General features: G+C 41.0%; 1 protein-coding gene across 9 annotated transcripts in view; it reads right to left on the bottom strand.

Moving 5' to 3' along the window:
* Esr1 (estrogen receptor 1) overlaps positions 1-20,429 on the bottom strand; it is a 399,315-nt gene that overhangs the window by 126,553 nt on the left and 252,333 nt on the right. For 8 of the 9 annotated variants that reach the window (XM_074072284.1, XM_074072304.1, XM_074072297.1 and 5 more), the window contains exon 5: positions 18,521-18,856. The exons of the other annotated variant lie outside the window; for it this stretch is intronic. In XM_074072284.1, the coding sequence (XP_073928385.1) occupies positions 18,521-18,856 (336 nt within the window). The remainder of the gene's footprint in view (positions 1-18,520; positions 18,857-20,429) is intronic. 9 annotated transcript variants of the gene reach the window in all.

Raw genomic sequence — 20,429 nt, forward strand, 5'->3', positions numbered from 1 at the left:
GGTGACATCTCTACAGCTTCACTTTCATTTTCATGAAACTGGCAAGCAGGCTTTCTTCCCCCCCATCCTCCCAAAAAGGGCAGTCAGCTCCAGAGAAAACACTGAAATGAAACCCACTAGTCCAAAACCCTGGACACAGAGCCCTGTCGGCATGTTTAGGTCCTCATGGTCAAAAATGTAAAAATGGATGGATGGGTGGGCAGTGTTAGTGACAAGTCTCCAAAATCAAGAGCACAAGGAAAGGAAGAAAGGAGGGAGGGAAGGAAAAGAAGGATGGGGAGAGGGAGGGCAGTAAAGAGAGGAAGAGAATTTAGAGAAATAACTCAAGGAACAGTTTAAAAATCTCTAATGAACATTGTTATCAAAGACAAAGAACACCAACTAAGAGCAAAAACTATACAAAAATATATATGTATTACTCACTTTATATATAGTTAAAAAGAAAGCTTTACAGGACAGAGATTATCTTTTAGAAATTAAAAATAAAACAGACATAATTTTTTAAAGCTTATGGGGAAAAATGGAAGACAAAGCTGAAGAGATCTTTAAAAGTAGCCCTAACTCTCTCCCACCCACCCCGCCAAAAAAAGAAAGGGTCCCTTGAGTGAGGGCCCAGCACAGTACATGCAAATGAGCAGAATTATGAAATTTCAGAGGTAAGTGAGGCAAAAGGCTTAGGGGGTAGGAAGAGACTGTGTTAAAGTCACGTAACTTCTCGTTTCTTTGGTTGGTTGATTGTCTTGGCTTGGCTTTTTTCCTGAGTTGTGGTTTTGGTTTGTATGGGAAATAAAGTGCAATCATTATTGAATTCCTTGTAGGATTGTGATGGGAAAAGTCTCCATTTGAAAAGAAAATTACATTAACCAGGAGCCCAATACTACAACTAGGGTATGAGCAGATGTCTGGGATCACCCCAAAGCAGGCAAAAGGGCAGCAGAGGGGAAAAGCCATTTGAGGATGCTCCAGTGTTCCCCTCGGGGAACATAAGGCAGAACTAAGTGGGTTTAGGTGACCCACTTCAGCTTTAAGGAACCACAGACTCTCTCCTCTCCCATCTGAGCTTCCCAAGGGGCCCCGATTAGCTATAGGAATATAGTACTCCAACACGCCATACACGGTTTTCCAAGGGCATTGATTTAATCCCACTCTTTCAGTCTGGACTCCCTGGTCTCTCTTTTGATCCCTCATTCATTTTCCAGAACTGCCATTCAAGTTTACTGCAGCTCTGCCAGCTACCCATGCAGATGCACTAACCAAAGAAGACACATAGACACCTTTGCAACCCCACATCAGATGGGCGTGTAATGCATCCGGCAGTCACCCTACTCATGCATTCACTCCCCCTAGAATACTGTTTCTTACCAACTCCTGCCACTCAGTCTCCCACACTGTCTCTTCTATACTCCTCTCAGCCCAGGCCTAGCCTCTGACTCCTAAGAACTGAAGCAGTCGGAGGAGAATCTCCACAGATACACATCGCCCACCTATGGGCCCTACACCCACACTGTCTTCCTGTCCACACACCTGTGTGAAACAATCCCTCCTCCCCCTCCGGTCTACCTGATGATGTCACCGTAGCCACTCTTTCTTCTATCTCCTTTGAAAGAATTGGGGAGACTTGCCTTTTCCAATTCCTTCCCTCCCATTTCCTCAGGAACTCACTCCAGTTATCAAAACTGCACTCGATAAAATGGAAAATTCTCATTTCTCATTGTACATGGCCTAATGGTAGCATGGAGCACAGCTGATCACCTTTTCTCCCCGTGTTCCTTCATCTGTCTTTGAAGATGGTGCAGTGATGAGTTCCCTTTGCCAGACCTTCCTCTCTGATTTGATGTCCTAGTATTCCAAGTCTCAGTCTTTGGGCTCCTGTTTTTTCTTTGTTCTCAGTCCTTTATTCACCTCTATTCAGAGAACTTATAACATTACATCAGGTCCAGACCTCCTATCAAACCCAAGTGAACACTTGTAAAACCTAAGTCACATCAGGCCCCTCAAAGTCCTGCCATGAGTCCCCATTTCCTTCAAAATAAAAGCCAAATCTTCACTGCCCCAGAGACTCACATGATCTCCCACCCCTTATCCCTCTGAATGGATTTTCTCCTGCCTCTACCTGCTCCAGTTAAATTGGCATCCTTCCTGTTCTCAGAACAACCAGAATCACTGTGCTGCTAGAACTCTGCACTCATGGGCTGTTTACTGGGAATGTGATTCCCTCCACATGGTCTACCTTCTTGCCTCCTCCTTCAAGTGTTGCTCAAATACTCTCTCAGTGAGGTTTGCTCTAACTTGACCTCTCAACTCACCCTACCACTCCTGTTCTCCTATCTTCAGATCTCGTTCTCCTTTGACCACACTTCTGCCATCTTTCATAACTAGAAAAGTAACCAGCCCGGCACGATTGCCTTTTATCAGTCTCCCTTGTACACTGGAAAGCACAATGGAGGTAAGGTTAGATGTATCCCAAGCACCCAACGCACAGCATGATCAGGGAAAACTGCTGAATGAACAAAACAACGAGTGAATCTGTAGCTGCCAGTTGCAACCATGCCACAGGCTCATGAAAGCAGTTTCTCTGCTTCTTAGGATGTGGACTCCATTTGGAGTTAGTCAAATCTGAGAAGCCGCTGCTCAAGCCTTCATAAACACACACATTAGTTAACGTGAATGTTGATTGAAAACGTGTCTAAGAACCCCAAAATACTGGGATCAGTAATGCATAGACTTAATTTGCATTTTATTAACAGTGTAACATTTAATAAATATTTCATAAGCAGATACTGTGCTCCAGGTACTGTTCCAGAAATAAAACAGTAAACAAAATGGATAACAATTTCTGCCTCTGCCGTTGGCTCATAAGTACTTGGCCACAGAGTCTGGACCTGTGCGAAGCACGTTAGTCAATGACTGCTGTTCAAACAAAGCTGTGGAACACTTAAATGAGTGCCTATGTCTCACGAGGGCAGTTATCACCGGGGAGAGGGCACAGGTTAGTTCTAGAAGTCAAGAAATCTTACAGTGGTTTGTGGTCTTCTGAAGATCAACCTGCCTGGTGACATCTTTCTTAGTATTTAATTGCTCTCATAGCTCTCACCAAATTAAATCCAATTTTTCTCCTGGGGTGAATGGTAAAAAGGAAAAAAACTCTAAGCACAAGGATTTCTTGGTTCATGGATCTGACAGTCAGCACCCACGCACCAGAAGGACCCCCAGCTCAGCCTTGCCCCACTCTGAGGATTCCAGGTCTGCCGAGTTCCTCAATGGCTAGTGACTAGGCAGGAACCACCCCAGCACGGCACTGCCATGGGGACACGTGTACAACATGGTGCAATATAGAGGTGAAGAAAAAGACCATTTGGGGGAAGGGAGAAACAAGAAAGAAGCTGTGATTAATTAGCCTAAAACCTTTTTTAAAGGAAAAAGAAAACTCCATGAGAAAATAGGTATTTGCGTTTGCTCACAGGTAGAAGAAAGTGTGTGCTGCACCACTGACTGCTAACAATCAGAAGCTTATGCTTCCCCTGATGACAAAGTGATCTTTCACTAAGTTTGATTAATGGAATGACTCAAAGATGGAAGAAATAAGCTGCCCCTGAGAAGGGGAGGGTGGAAGAGGGGCCATTTCCTGTTGAATGTTTTAGTCTCAAGATGGCCAGTTCAGACAGGAGTGAGTGTTTGTGTTTACAGACTCGGTTGAGAGGCCCCGTTCCATTCTCCTTGCTGAGACCAGCACCCTCACAGTGCACGGGAAAATGTTTACCCGTTGCCACACATGTGCAAGAGCACACACACATGCACACATGCACACACACACACACGATGGGGAGCGACACTTCCTGAAAACAAGCATGTCATATATGTTCAGCATTTGCGCTCTACACACATTCTCTTCTGTAGAGAAAACCTTCCCACAGTGTACAAATTGTTCTCAGAGGTAAATGTGAGTGTGTGCATTTTGATGTATAACAGACATTTTTTAAAGTGTGCACACAGTACAAACAAGGGTGCACAAAAGTCCAAAAAGTCAAAGCGTTTGAAGGGCCAGATTTTTTTCCCAAAACCATGAGATGACAATCAACACTTGTGGTGACCAACTGCAGTGGTGTGAAAGGCTCTGTGCATGGTGACATGAAGGCAGCATCACACAATGGCCTTAGGGGCACAGTCACGGAATTAAGATGCCCAGAGTTCTGCCACTGCAAAGTTCATTCCGTGTTTGGAAAAGCTTCTTGTCACCTTGACACCTCTGTAAAATGGTCACAGTAGTAGCACTGAACTTGTAGAGGTGTTGTGGGCTAATAACAATAAATGGAGGCCTTTCTTTTCCACTGTGACCCTAGGATATATTGTGTTCTGATTTTTTTAAATGATTGACACTCAGTAAATCAGAATATTGATCAAACAGGACAACCAATTCTGAGATTATTATTTGAAGTTTACTTTTGTAGCAAAGACTGTTACTTGCCCACCCAATGACCATCCCACTGTATTTATTAACAGAATTCAGATTTACACTTGAGGTACAAGGCACACAGCTTAAAGACTGAGTACAACATGCACTGGATACAGCCTGAGCTCTGGCCAGCAGTCATAAGAGGAAGTGCTGAGAGAGACTTCCAGCAAAGTGCCTTCAAGAAAATTGCTTCAGAGGGGCATGGTGGATCACACCTGTAATCCCAGCCAAAAGGGAGGTGGACTCTAGAGAATGAAATCTATCTGAAAAGTAAACTAAAATGCAAGGGCTGGGGGCATGGCTCAAGTGGTAGAGTACTTGGCTAGCAAGCAGTGAGTCCCTGAGTTCAAACCCCAGTACTGCCATAAATAAAAAAGGAAACTGCTTCATCCGAGAAGTGTGTCCCTGCTGACATCCCAGATCCTACTTCACTGCTGTCCAGACGCAGCTGTGACAGCAGAAGCCCCAGTAGCACCTTGGACCAGGGGGTGACCTTAAGAATGGAAGCCCTGTGCTATGACAGGGCAACAGAAGTCAGAAGGAGCCTGGGTCTTGTAGACTACGGAGCTACCTACCGTACCACTGATCAAAGAAGTTTAGACTTATCGTATATGAGAGAAAATACAAGTTTTATTTTGTTTAAGCCACTTTTATGTTGGAGTTTTCTGTTATATATGGCTGACTCGAATCTTAAAAGTTACATCTGAAGTAGGATTTATTCAATAGATACTCTTTCCTGCTTCATTTAAATATTTGCATGCATAAATACGTTGAGCCAGTCAGGTAGCTTAAAGCATTTAAATATAGCCAAAATCTCTCACGAATGCTAACTTGGAAATCCAACAGGAGCTGACATACCTCAGGAAATCTTTTCTTTTTCTTTATTGTAATACCATGTAAAACTAAAACAAAACAAAATGAAAGCAGAGAAGCACCCATGATATTTCAATTAGTTTTGATTAGTGGCAAGAAGATTATTTGAAAGAAAGGCATAAAAGCATGAAGGCAGAACACATAAAACAAGTAAAAAGAAACACACATGCTGACTTTAAGTTTAAAATGCATTTTAAAAACTGCTTTCTAGTTGAGCTTGGTGGTACATGCTTGCAATCCCAGCACTTTGAAGGCTGAGGCAGGAGGATCATAAATTTGAGGGAAGACAGGACTACATAGTGAGTTCCAGGCCAGCATAGGGCTACATAGTGAGACCCTGTCTCAAAAACAAAATTGTTTTGGCAAAATGCTAGGTTTATCTGATGATTTTATTGTTCAATAAAATAATAATCCTTAAAAGTTAGATTTAAAGGCCTGGCACATGGGGTTACAAAAGTAATCCCAGCTACTCAGGAGGCAGAGATCAAGAGGATCACAGTTCGAGATCAGACCAGGCAAAAAGTTACTGAAACCCCATCTCAACCAATCACCTGGGTGTGGTGCTTCACACCTGTCATCCCAGCTACATGGAGAGCATAATGGGAGGCTCAGGCTGGCCCAGGCAAGAACATAGGACCCTATTTGAAAAACACTAAAACAAAAAGTGCTGGTGGTGTGACTCAAGGAGTAGAGAACTTGAACTCGCAGGCACAGACCTTGAGTTCAAATCCCAACACTGCAAAAACATCAGATTTAAAAGTAATTATATCAAAACCAATGATCAGAATGACTAAAATTGCCCAGTATGGACCACAAGGTCTGCACTGCCCCAAGCCAAAGGTAGTGTCCCTAACTTGCCACGTTATACAGACCCTTGTGATGAGACATCCGTTACGTGGCGGCAGAGAAAGATGAGGTTTGATTTTTTTGATCAAATAATAATAAAAATGGTACAATCCTTTGCAAATGTGCAATCATTTCAGCGTAAGAATTTCACTCTTGAATTCAAACTCTTTCCCTGATGCTGAACTACTCTGCTCTAACGTCTCTGCCTCAGCATCGGTGTCTACAAGATGAACTAAGACGGGAAAGAAAAGCTCTCTGCTGGCTTCAGTCAGGCAATGTGCTTCAAGCCCTCAGCTGCTGTTTGTATCAGCTGCGTTGGGAAACCGCCTCCCCTTCTTCTGCTTCCCGCCTGAGCCCAGCTGCACTCCCGCTCCCTGTCCACGACGGGGGAACATGGACGTTCTCTGCAGGGAGCGACTCCGGCAGTTTTGTTCTCTGGCTACTTCTTACACAAAGAACCAGAGGCAACCCTCAAATCACTACCAAGTGAACGAGATCGTGTACGCTCAACTGAAAAAGAGACTCGCCCCACTTCAATGGTTTGTCAACTTATTGCCAGGAAAAATGTTTATATTCGCATGTAAAAATCAAGTTTACAGCTTGAGATAAGAAAAATAAGTCACTTCTCAATCTGCAGTCATTGCAGTTATTCCTTTTTGCCATGTGCTGTAGTTTGGATCTAGAATGTTCCCCAAAGGGCACATGTGCTAAAGGCTTGGTCCCCAGGTTGGCACTATTGGGAGGTGGGGATAGAAACTTTAAGAGGCTGGGCCTAGCAGGAGGTCTCTAGGTCATTGGGGACATTCCCTTGAAACAGATTGTATGTCCCAAGCTTCTCTTTTTACCTTCCTGGTCACGTGAGGGACAGTTTGCTCCAATACTTGGTCCTGCCACGATGTGCCACCATAGGCCCAAAGCAACAGGTCAACCATTAACTATGACCTCTGAAACTGTAAGCCAAATAAACGTCTTTATAAACTGATTATTTCAAGCATTTTAAAAATAGTAACAGAAAACTGACTAACAGAGCATGATGTCTGTTTTCTTTTCATTGTAGTAAAGTATGCCTAGCACGAGAGTCGCTGTTTTAACCATTAAGCATAAAGTTTAGAGGCGATGAGTTACAGTCACATTACTGTGCAACTAGTGCCACTGTCCAGCTCCTGAATAACCTCTTTTTCAAAATATGGCTTCTATGATACATTCTTAAATTCATTAAAAATAGTCAAGTCAGAGATTAGTTGAATGAATTAATGATAACCATTTACCTGTTTTGACACTTTCATGCTAAAGACTCTCTCAAGGGTGTCTTACTATTTGGTAGGCAAGACTATTAAAAATATTTAGGTAGATCGCTCCGATTTCACGAGATTGGAGACAGGCATTTAGATGTGCGTGTACTAGATGTGAATTGACAAATTCACACCCTAGTGTGAATACCCCCTAGGTATTCACAAATCTCTCCAGTTTGAAGCCTTCTGCGCCCGCTCTCAGTGGAGCGAGCCTTCACTTTCACAGCCCCAAAGCAGCACTGCTCCCCGTCACACTGTGGGGAATTTCCTCAAGGAAAGACGATATATTTTCACTTTACATCTCTGAATTATGGACAGCAGTAAGGAAAAAAAAAAAAAGAAAAACTGATAATGTTCCTTTTTTGAAATATTCCTTATTGCTACAAGAAAAATAAAACATGGACTTGAATACATGCTTTAGAAAACATCCCTCTAGGGCTCAAATCTTGAATGAGTCTTTCAAATTCAAAGTATTCACCCACTGTTTTCAAATGCCCTGAAGCAAATTTAGGCAAACATCTTGACCAGGTAAAAAGAACCACATGTCACAATTGTGACATGCTATTTCAAGAAGAGACATCCTCCAGAGAAGGAGCTACTCCCATTTCATTAGATTGCATGTTTACAGAACAGTCACGTAACCACATGCGACACTACAATGACAAATTTTATTTCCCTCCAGAGAAGGGTTCTGCCACCACTTTGTTAAATTTCGCTTTGCTTTAGCAATCACACCTCTGAGTTTCCCCACTATTATGTTAAGGACCCTGCTAGACACAATTAAGTGATAATCCTACACGAAAAAGATAAGGTCACTAGTTTTTTAAACTAAATCAGGGTGACTTGTCTCAGGAGCTTTCAAACAGAATTTATATTTTAACACAAGGACAAATGTTCCTAAGAGAAGTATCCATCAAAGTGGAGCAGGCACTCAGGGCGAGGCTCAGTGGTAGAGATGTGCTTGGGATTGCAAGGCCCTGGGTCCAATCCCCAAAACACACACACACACAAACACAAAAGCACCAAAGTTGGGCAAGCTGCAAGAAACAGTTTATTAGCCAAAGCAAGGCAACAGAATTGTAACACAAAGATTCTCTGGAACTACAGTTCTCCAGTCAGAAAGAGTTAATGAAGTCACATATCCTTTTGAAGAAGATGAACGCTAACCTGCCTGTGGTGACTTGGCTGAGTTGAAGCATCAACAACCCCACAGCTACGTCTACCCTACTGTTCAAGTTCAAATACCATTAATAATAAAAGGCCCTTACCATTGGCCTTTTTCTAATTCTCCACCCTCTGTGCAACCACAAAAAGTGGGCCCAGGTTTACCTAATGGCTGTCACCTTTCAGTTACAAATCACTTAGAACACTACACTGCCTGCTTTAGAAAATAAATTACTTGATTTAGAGAAAAGGAACACGTTTTTATGCCCCATCTTGTTATTTTATCTATCAATTTTTTATTAGGTTAGATTTGTTGAATAGGGCACTATGTGTAGTTTAAGACAAATACTTTTTAATCTGTTTCAATGTTCAGCCACTTTCTTGAGGCAGTGGATTTATTTTCACAGTAAGAAAATTGCTTGACATGAGGATTTGATTTTGGTTTTTTTGTTTGTTTTTTGGCAATACTGGGGTTTTGAACTGAGGGTCTCATGCTTGCAAGACACTCTCCCACTTGAGCCACTCCACCAGCCCTTGAAGTGAGTATTTGAGAACGAAGGGTAAGGTGAGCAGAGGAAAGTAATAATTGTGTAAAAAATAAAGTCAAGTTTATTTTGTAGTCTAATGTATAGATTATAGACAACACAAACCTTTTGATCAGAGCTCTCTGGTTCCTATGAAAGAAAGCAATATCACAGTGGTGGTATGAAACAAATTTCAAATTTATTTCGTGACTTTTCTCTAGAAAGATATGAATTACACACCTCTTTTAACACACCCACTGTTTTCCATAGCTCCACTTACTTGGACCTCACGAGGGTCCATTCTGATTTTTCTCTCCTTTTTGCAAGTTCTCTAGTTGTTAACTCCTAAAGAAAACTAACATCTTACATCATCATTGAGATGTAACTTCCATTGCACCTCAGGAAAGTTCAAACTGGGCCCAGCCTCGTTGACACTTAGGACCCATGGAGTTCAGCCCACGTGGCCCTAAATACAGCACTACTGGGAAGTAGATGGATTCCAGGCATCTTGCTAGAGAACAGGTTACACCAAAAATATCCAGACCAGTCACCCCAGAAATGCAGCCACCTGCATTGTGGAAAAATCGTGTAGTCATTCTAAGAAAACTACTATTTTATAGTCAGTGTCAGCCATCATATGAAGAAATCACAATTTGTGAAAGAAGAACATTTGTTTTGTCAAAGGAATATTTACTTCACAGGAGGATCTGTTATAGGTTTTATTTAAGTGATGCTATCCTTATCTTGCACATATACAGTTTTTAAAGAACAAGTTGATGGCTTAAGCAAATTAAATTCAAATGGCAGAAGTACTTCATCTTTCATTTCAAAGAAGAAATTCAACTACAGTATTGTCAAAAGATAAAATTACAACAATTTAATTTAGAGATCTTAATCGGCTTTATTTTGCTAATCTAGAATTGGTCAACACTTCATTTCACAATCAGTGCTCCACTGGGCCAAGCAGAGGAGTTGTTTTACAGACAGAGAAAAGGCTAACAGGAGCACAAACAAAGAAGAAAAGACTGATTGGTCATTTCGAAGTTACTTTGCTTGCAAAATGTGGACCGAGAAACAGAACAATAGAAAAATAGCTGATTGGTCAACATAAGATTTCTTCAGGTTACTTTTTATAAGACTTACAGGATGTAAATATTAAAACAGAGAGGTTCCATTGCCATGCCCTTGAAATGGACCAATCTGGGCTGTCATTTCTGCTTCCCCTGATTTCTCAGAAGGTCAGGTAAAACTTGGTTTCTGTTTGACTTTCAGGATGAATGACTCCCCTTCGATTTTTGAGTCTGGTGAGTTGGGGCCTGTCTATAGGAGCTTAGTGTAAAATAATGGCCTTCTTTAATTTTTATTTAACAAGTGAATCATCTAGCAACAACTCTACCATGACGGAATAAGAAAATAATTAAGAGCTATTACTATATTTTATAACCTTGTTAACACAGTTCTGCAATATACATCTGGTAAGGTATCTTGGACCAATGAATGACAGGCTGTCCTGTGAGGAAGAACCCAATTGAAGACCACATTGGTAACACAGTTTAAAGTTGAAGAAAAGTGGAAGTTGTGGTATTCCTTTAGGGAAAGATAAACCTAGAATCTGAATAGAGAGTGTGGTGCAGGAGTTCAAATGAGAGGAAAATAAAATAGATACACTGTGTGAAGGGGAGAAGGGCAAGGGAAAAGGATGGGCCGAGATGGACTTAATGGATTGTGTTGTAAAGGAGCAATCTAATAAGACATCAAATCCTTTGTACAAAGGGCCTAACCGATGGTGCAAAAGGTTAAGTTAGGGTTAGGCATCCTAAGGGTTAGTTCTACAATTACAATTTGTAACTGAATGGTTGTCCCCCTAAAATGCATGTCCACTCAGAATGTATGAATCCCACCTTATATGGAAATAGGGTCTCCGCAGACACGATCAAGTTAAGATTTGTCGTAATGGATTAGAGTGGGGTCTAAACCCAGTGTACTGGAGTCCATGAAAGAGACAAAGACACACAGGGAGAGCACCATGCCGCATGATGATGGTGGCTGACATTGGTGAGATGCAGCTGCAAGCTGGGGATACTGAGGATTGTCAACAACCACCAGAAGCTCAGAGAGTCAGACACAGAGCCTTGGAGAGAGCAAAGCCCTGTCAACGCCTCGATTTCAGACTTTCAGCCTCCAGAACTATGAGATAGGACATTTCTGTTGTGTTATGCCAACTTGCTTGTATAACTGGTTACAGCAGCCACAGGAAATTAATCCAGGGAGTGTAGCACTTTGAAACAATGATTTATGGAAATTATTTTGGCAGGGATGACTAGGATGAATTGAAGGGAGAGAGACCAGCTAGCAAGATAATATAGTCATTCCATCTTGGATTAAAAACCAGGGTGTAGACCAAGCTGGTGTCAGTGGAACAGAAAAGTAGCATGAATCTAGACGTATGGAAGATGAAGAATGGATGGTATACAGTGAAAAGAGCCAGGCACGAAGGGCATCCCACAGTTGAATAAAGAGAAGGGTGGAGGCCCTGTCTGGAAGGAGAGGCCCAGTAGAAACAAGTGGATTTGCTGGTAAAGGGAAGAAAGGGGAAAATAGCTCCTTTGGTTTCAGATAATTTTATGAAATTGTGAGCTGTAACTGGTGTCCTTTGGGCAGCTGAAAGTGAAAACTGAATATTTCAATGTTCAGGACCTAGAGAAAGAAATCTGGAAATCACAAGCCTAAAAAGTTACTTGCAGAAGCCCTGTGTGGATGAACTTGGTTGGTTAAAAGTGGCAGGAGCCTGAGGGCTCAGTACTGGAGCACTTGGGAGGTGCTCCTACCACAGGTGGGACAAGAGGGAAGGGAGGCATGGCACAGCCTTTTGTCTCTCTCCTCGGGAACAGTTTCAAAGTCCTACTAAGACTGAATTGTCAAAATCATCCACTACCTCTTGCTAGCATTTGTCTTACCCGAATGTCTCCAGTGTCATGAATTTTTGACTTTTATTCCTAAAATAATGGGATGTTACCAAAAATCTCCATACAGGACAGACAAATCATACTGTATGTTCAGTTAACATAAATTAAGCAAAACGTGTAACTTTGAACTTCTTTTTTTTGTTGTTTTGGAAAAAATAACTATACCAGTTATTACTCATAGTCAAATCTTTCACCTTACTTTAAAAGTGCTTAACACATTGGAAGAAAAAATTACTAAAGGTCTTAAACTTCGGAGGTCAATTGTGAAAGGGACTTTTAAAATACTTCTGTAAGAGGCTGTTCAGTAAATGGAATGGAAAGAACTGTGCAGCCACCTGGGTAAAGCCAACATGGGAGCCACACCTCTCCCTGTACCCCAGCAGGAATGCAAATGCAGCATCAAAGCTATCAATCTATCTTTGTACTCCGAAAGCACCAGAGGAAACCCTTCTTGTGTTGGCCCAGCTCTTTACACAAGATATTTACAAGGCAGAGGCATGTGTCTGTCAGAGTTCTGAATCGGCTTCAAAGCCAGAAGTTAGGTGACCTGCTTGTTTAGCAGTGAGGACAGCAAAATGTTCATCCCTGTATCAATAGTTGCCCTTTTAGTCTCAAAAATACAAAACAAAAATAATAATATATTTTTCATTCATTTCCTAGCTTGCTATGTAAAGGATCAAAAATACAATGGTTTTTATTTTTCATTAATTTATTTGCCAGCAATACTGGGATTTGAACTTGAGGGCTCACATTTGCTAGGCAGGTGCTCTACCACTTGAGCCATGCCCCAGTCTTTTTTTTTTTTCTTTTTTTTGCTTTAGTTAGTTTCTAAATGGTCTTGCCTTTTTGGCCTAGGTTGGCCTCAAACCATAATTCTCCTACATATACCTTCCATACAGCTGAGATCCCAGGCATGTACCGCCATGCTTGGCTTATTGATTTAGATAAGATCTCACTCATTTTTACCCAGGCTGGTCTGGAACCACTATCCTTCAGTTCTCCAGGTATCTGGGATTGCAGGTGTAAGCCAACACAACTAGCCTACAGGGTAGCTTTTAAAAGAACAGAAATATATTATCTCACAGTTCTGGAGGCTAGAAGTCCAAAAATCAAAGGGTGGCCAGGACCACACTCTCTCTGAAGGTTCTAGAAGAAGAACCCATGCTTGCCTCTTTCAGCTTCTGGCCTTTCCTGGCAAGCATTGGTGTTCCTTGATTGTACACATTTTACTACCGTCACTTGAACATTTAGCTCCAGTGTTTCTTCATAGCATCTTCCATCCATGTGTGTTCAGCTCAGAGCCTAAGTCTCCTCTTTGGTAAGGATGGCAGTCATGATGCAAATGAACTCATTTGATCTCAATTCCTTCTATAAGACCCTTAAGATCACCGTTTGAGGTGTTAGGACCGAGGATCTCAACATATCTTTTTTGAGGGCATCCAGTTCAATCCATAACCAATTTCAATAGTAACATATCTTTTTAGCATATAAATAGTTAATAAAAAGCTAACATCTCCATGCCAACCCTCCAGAAGTGGCAGAACCACAGGCCAGCACTCCCTTCCTATAAGGTGACCTGAGGCACCCAACAGCCACACCACACCTACTGGGCCCAAAATAGACATGTAGATTCTAGAGGCAAACCCAGACTCACCAAAACAGGTCTTTGAGGAGCGCAAAGTAAAAAGATCCAAGTGGGACATGTTTCTCAAATACCCTTATGATGGGAAAAGGATTTTTAAAGTCTTAATAGCCTTGGTTCCTCAAATATCTACTGGTCTTCCAGGTTTCACATGGAGGACAAATCAGGCAAGTTGCTGCTTTCCTTGAGTTTCATCCAGAGATTTTAGTGGAGCAGAGGAAAAGGTGACCAGGGCTGACTGGACATGCACACTCCAGAAGGGGCTGTGCACTGCCACCCAGAGTGCTGCCACCATTCATGCTAGAGCAGTGGATTCTAGCTCTGTCCAGAGGCTCTTATTGTAGAACCATTGCAAAGTCTAAATAGTCAATCTTGACCTTCAGCATACACCTCTGTCTCCTCTCCAGGATGCTGCTTGTACTTCCATTCCATGTCCATGCAGGCTGGAGTGCTACAACAGCCTGAAAGCAGAGTCCACTGCTCTGAGTATAGGTGGGAAGCAGAGGACTGGGTAGCTTTGTCAAGTACCTGGAATGTGCAGGAAGCTCCCAGCATAGAATGGTCTCTTTGAACATGCTCCTTGTTCCCAGGTGGAGGGGTGGGGCCCCCTCCCTAATCCTTTTCATTTACATTCACTTAAGTGAAACTCATTTGCCCATAGGCAACTAAGGCCCTTAAGGTCCTCATAGCTTAAGTCTGTACTCACTCCTCTGGACATCCCTCTTCTCTCACAAAACAAAGGCTGGGAGTGGAGTCTCACTAAGGCATCTGTCAAAGAACAGCCAAGACAGCAGGTGGATTCTGAAGCCAGGTAAAAAGAGAAATACCACAGCCTTAAAGAGCAGTTCCAGTTGCTGGAACACTGAGTTTTCAAAGTCACTTTCTGATCGTTCTTTGATTCCTTCCTTCAAGCCAGTGCCAAATGAGCTCAGTTCATTTTGGAGTACAGTAATGAGGGTGAGTGTTAGACCCAGAGATGCTAATCAGTGGGCTCCTGGGAAATACAGGAGCAGAAGCCCTGGCTCCTGGGATGGCTTAGACAACCACACACCCTTGGAGATGACACAGAAACTGCTAAAAACCCAAATGTCCAGAAAAAGTGGATCCTTTATTCCTAGGACCAAGGGTGAGCAAGGAGAGCACCCAAAGAGAAATGGTAGGGAGTCAAGACTCAGGATAGAAGGAACTTACCCAGCATTCAGTACACAGGGAGTAGAGGGAAGGGAGACTAGGAAAGTCACTGTTTGTCACTTCAAAAATGAGGAAGTAGTGAAGGCAACGTGTTTTCCATTCTCCTTCCTGAGCCAGGCCTCCAGCCCACCCTCTCAGACCTATGCCCAGCCATCCACAGGGCTGTCAGGCTTCTGGATATGAGTCCTTAAAGGCCCATACATTCATTCAATATGTAGAACTACAGCCAAACAGAGAGAATGAAACTGCTCTTCAAGTTGGTAAAATTTTGGTAAATTTTAGAAAAGAATTCATTTTTCATATATCAAGGTGACAGCATGGGTGATATCTTTCAGGCTGCTGGTGGAAAAAGATCCCAGTATTTCATTAACACTGAAATTAAGAATCAATCACTCCTCAAGTGGTAGACCCTACCTAGCAAACCCCAATACCCTCCCCCCAAAAAAGGAAAAGAAAAAAAGGGAGGGAAATCATTCGGTGATAAAACTGAGTATGATACAGACATTAAAAATATAAATCTTTTCCATCATGGTTTTTCTCTTTTTGACCTATAGCTGAATGATGCTGTACTTTTTGACTAGTTTCACAATGTGCAGGATGGGAGTAAATTAAGATTTAATAATGAACTCTTTAAAAATAAACCATCTATGGACTCAGAATAAAATGCCTGTTAAAGACTAACAAATTTCAGGGCACAGCATAAAGAGACAAACCTCTATAGCTAGATATCGAAATGCAAAGAGATACCATGTGCTACACAAAAGCGTCCTTTGTCAGAGCTCAGCAGAAAAGTTTTATCTTTCTTCTTGCTGCTGTTGTTTTGAAATTGCAAAGGGAAAATTTAATTACTTAAAAGTCATCTTTAGCCAGGTTTAAATATAAGCACTTTATAGATTGCAACTTGACTATCACATATGGATGGTGTATTTTATTTTAAATCGCTTCATATCTCACTCCCTGGTAAAGAGACACACAGCATCAAAAAATATGGCCAAACGTTAAAACAAAGGAAAATGTAACTTACAATTAACACTTGAGAATTCTAACAATAATTTTTAAAATGTACTTCTAGAACTACTAAAGTAACCGAAAGTATTGATTATCTTTATTAAAATTCTTCACTGAAAATGATGTAAGCCAATTCATGACTTTGGCTACATTAACAGCCATTCTGGGATTTATCCAAATGTCCCGTGCAGGTTTTTGTAAGTCCACATGTACTTCTGGAAGGAGCTCCCTTGCTGTTCTCCTCACTAATGAAGTTTCCTATTCCCTCTTTTTCAAATTACTCTCACTATCATTCTCAAATTGTTACCACATAATTAACATTGTCTATACTCATGGTTTAATGTGAGCTGTTTTTTAAAGACAGATGGTATTTGGACAAATAAAAGCTTTTCAAAATGTGGTTTTCTCTGAAAATTTTCAGTCATCTTCAGAGTTCTTCCAGAACACCTTTTTCTTCCCTCATTTAAGTCAATGATTATTTTCATTCTGTTTGATAGAAAAGTAGGCTTTTGACTAAAACAGCTGTGTTCCAATGGTACACACACATATAGACACACGCAGGGTATGGGTCATCCATGAGAGGAACACATTCTGAGGAATGCATTATTAGTGATTTTTCACTTCCACACTATCTCCAGTCAGTTTACTTTTGTGGAGCCACCATCATGGATGTGGTCTGTGGCTAACCAAAGCATCACTGTACAACACACACTGTTCCTAATTTCACCTTTGCCCTTATTTTATTTAATGATCAAGTAGTAAAATGTAGTCTGGCCCAAGGATTTGGGAGTCTTTTAAATTAACATAATGAAGTTTGAGAGTAGTTTTGCTATACATCTCATTACCATAAATTTGTTTAGTTCTGGGTTTGACAATGATAGCTAAACATGGACACACTATTTTCTTTTCCTTAGTGTCTGCAATGAATCCTTTATCCATTGGCAATGTATCTGAACTTACTTCTAGTTGTTTCAATTGCTTTTTAAATTTTTATAATAATAAAAAAGCTATGATGGTAATTACCTACTGATAAGCATGGAAAATATATGATTGAGGGTTGGGATAGGGCTCAGTGGTAGAGCATTTGTCCTAGCATGTGCAAGGCCCTAGATTTGATCCCAGTACCATACACACACACACACACACACACACACACACACACAGGCACACGTACACAAACATACACACACTTGAGTTCAGCAGTGCTCTGGAACTAATAAGGCCAAGATTTCATGAGAGAAATGCGTGTTTATAGAAAATAAAATTTAACAGCAACCAAGACTTCGCTCTGGGGTTATGGCCATTAATTTTTTTGTGTTTACTTACTTTTTTTTTTCCTGCAAAGCATAAAAATAAGGCAATAACTGATATAAAAATCAAGGAAAAACTTATAGGCTTATATCATTCAGATTCCAATTTATGTGCAATATATCTACTACATATAAGAATGATAAAATATGTAGGAGCTCAATAAAACTTTTAATTCCAGTGATGGCCATGAGTTTTTGTTTGCCAGTAACCTACTTTCACCACCCAGACCCCCTAAATGGATGTCCTCTAACAAGTCTGGATCACAGTACTGCTGGCTCTTTATTCAAATGACCATGTTTATATGTTGATATATGCAAATAAATATACAATTCTCTAATGCCACACATACATTTACTTACTCATACTGCCTTTCAGTGATACCCTGGAAACATAAGTACAAGAGTCCACATTTTCTGGCTTCATAAAAAAAAATTTCCTACTTCTTAGTTAATAATTTAATCTATGGAAAGAAACCAAATGAGAAAATCTCTAATCTAAATCCACTTGGCTCATTTGGTAAATAAGCCAAGAAAAGAGATTTAACCTCCTCTTGTGTTGGCATAAACTTCTGGATATGCATAATGGCTGTGTTGGGACATAGAGGAGGAGTCTGGTTTCCGTAATAACTAGAGTTATCCTTCCTGAACAACAAGAGCAACAGTGAAGTTTTACAGAGACAACATTTCTGAGAAAATCAACAGAAGGACCAACATGTCACTTCAGCAACTGGATCTTGCCACAAGCGCCTCTCAAAAATGATATTCTAATTTATTTTTCTATTGTATTTCCTTTCCTCTAAAATTCAATGTACAAACTAATTGGGTAAATAGTTGGCACTGAGTAAATGAACCCATTATGATTCCTCTACTTCATTAGGATCTTTAAAGAAAAGATTTTCAGGAAAAATTGTTTGCTAAGAGAGGTGTTTTACTTTTGTAGATCATTTAATATTAAACACTTCTGATACTGTGCATCTATGATACATAATACATTTATCAAATCTTTTTGGCAAATAAGATGGATTAAAAATGAGTTATGTCAAGTTAAGCATTTTAGTCTTCTGGCTTTTGAATTTTAAATGTTGTTTCTTAAATTCCAGGATAAGTACTGTATATACTATATTGAAAATTAAATAAATCTTGGAGTCACCTTGTCATGAATTAAATACCACACTATTCTCCTATGATATCACAGCCAGTTCTTGAAAAGCTATGGACTCTTGAAACAGAAGTTGATCTTAGCATTCTTACCTGGCACCCGCTTTGCCCAGTTGATCATGTGAACCAGCTCCCTGTCTGCCAGGTTGGTCAGTAAACCCATCATGGAAGCTTCACTGAAGGGCCTGGTGGGATCATACTCAGAATAGATTATGGGGGGCTCAGCTTCCAACAAGGCACGGACCATCTGATCAGCTGTCAAGGACAAGGCTGGGCTGTTCTTCTTTGTGTGCTTAATCACAAGAGGGCTTGGCCAAAAGTTGGCAGCTCTCATGTCTCCAGAGGACCCCACTTCATTCCTTCCCTCTATATCATCTCTCTGGCGCTTGTGTTTTAGCATTCTCCCTCCTCTTCTGTCCTTCCGTATCCCTGAAAATGCAGGAAAAAAATTGTCAATTTTTTCCTCATATGAACTTTCATGAAAAAGTCATATCCAAGGGTAATAGCCCTTTTTTTTTTCTCAAAGTAAATATTGGAGCCACACCAAAGTGCTTAATAACTGGCTCTCTAAGTAAAGAAAAAAAGTCATAGATTTATGGCATTTGTCAATTTTCATGGTATAAATATTGCCACCATAGTGAATTTTAAGCCACTTGTTTTACATCAACAGTTTTACAAAACTGAAAATGTAACAGTAGGCATTAATGAGCCAGTAGAAGCTGGCTGTGACAAACTATGTTGTGTGTATGTGTAAAAAGAACATAAGCATAAAAGCTATTCTTGAAATATGGTTTAAAATTGCTTCTTCTATAGATATTCTTTTAATAACAAATTAAAAACATTTTGAGTAATGAAGGGAAGGAGCAAGATAATGGAATAAGACTTGCCAATGAGTGAATTCCAATAGACACATTGATCTGAACAGCTATTCACACAGGAAAGCACATCTACAAATGCTAAAGAAACCAGGAAAGATCATAGTATCTGGAAATAGGTGCCCACATCATCCCTCCTTCAATTTCAAGCAGCACAGTGTGAAGATACCTCCCACTTGAGGGAAAGAGAGGGAATTAAGTGCAGGCCTTAGATTTGAATCTCAGTACCAGGCACATCACAGAGAAACTTGGTACTTGGCAGGATGCCAGAGCCCCTACCCTCAGAGATTGTTACCCTCAGACAAACCTGTCTACCCACCCCTGCACCAGGTGAAAACATAAAGCCTTAGTGGGTAGACTTGCATTTCAGCCTATATCACCCCCAGCCAGCTTCAGTGGTCTTGGGCGATGAAGAGATGAGAACAGCAGGAAAGCTGTAACACATGAGCCTTGTCCACACTGTACTCCACTGGTCTCAGTGAACTGTAGGATCCAGTATGAACTAGTATTGAGGCAGTTGTGGTGCCACAGGACTGCCAACTATCCTTTTTACAACACCAAGAAACATAACATGGAGAGAATTATTAGCCTTTGGGGAAGGAAGAGGATGGTAGACCTCCACCATGAGGCCCAGGGCCATGAAGAATCCCTTGGTACCTGACTATAGTCCAGTAGCTGTGAATATGAGTAGGACTTTCCTATTCCCAGGTGAAAGCTTTCAGAGAAAAATCCCCTTTTTAGGGGGATGGACATTCCTAGGCCATCCTATGCAATACAATGACATATTTGTGAAAAGTAGAATTTGGGGCAGCCTCTAATGCCTAAGCAGTGACTACATGCCAACTGCAGACTGGCAGCAAGCCTGGACTTAGGCTGCCATCTATTGCTGAAATCCAGGCAGTGAATCTATGCTCAGAGAAAATAATCAACAGTTTTCTTAGAAATTCTGGAAAACAGCACAGTCAAAGCCACATTACAAAGACTAGAACACATACCTTATCCTTCAATGCACAGATGATATCACACACCAATAAAAATCAATAACATTAAGGGAACCAAAATCTCACCTAATAGACAAAATGAGACATCAGAAACTGACCATAAGACAACCCACATGCACAAACTCT

The sequence above is a fragment of the Castor canadensis genome, chromosome 1 (assembly GCF_047511655.1).
Source record: "Castor canadensis chromosome 1, mCasCan1.hap1v2, whole genome shotgun sequence".
Taxonomy (NCBI): domain Eukaryota; kingdom Metazoa; phylum Chordata; class Mammalia; order Rodentia; family Castoridae; genus Castor; species Castor canadensis.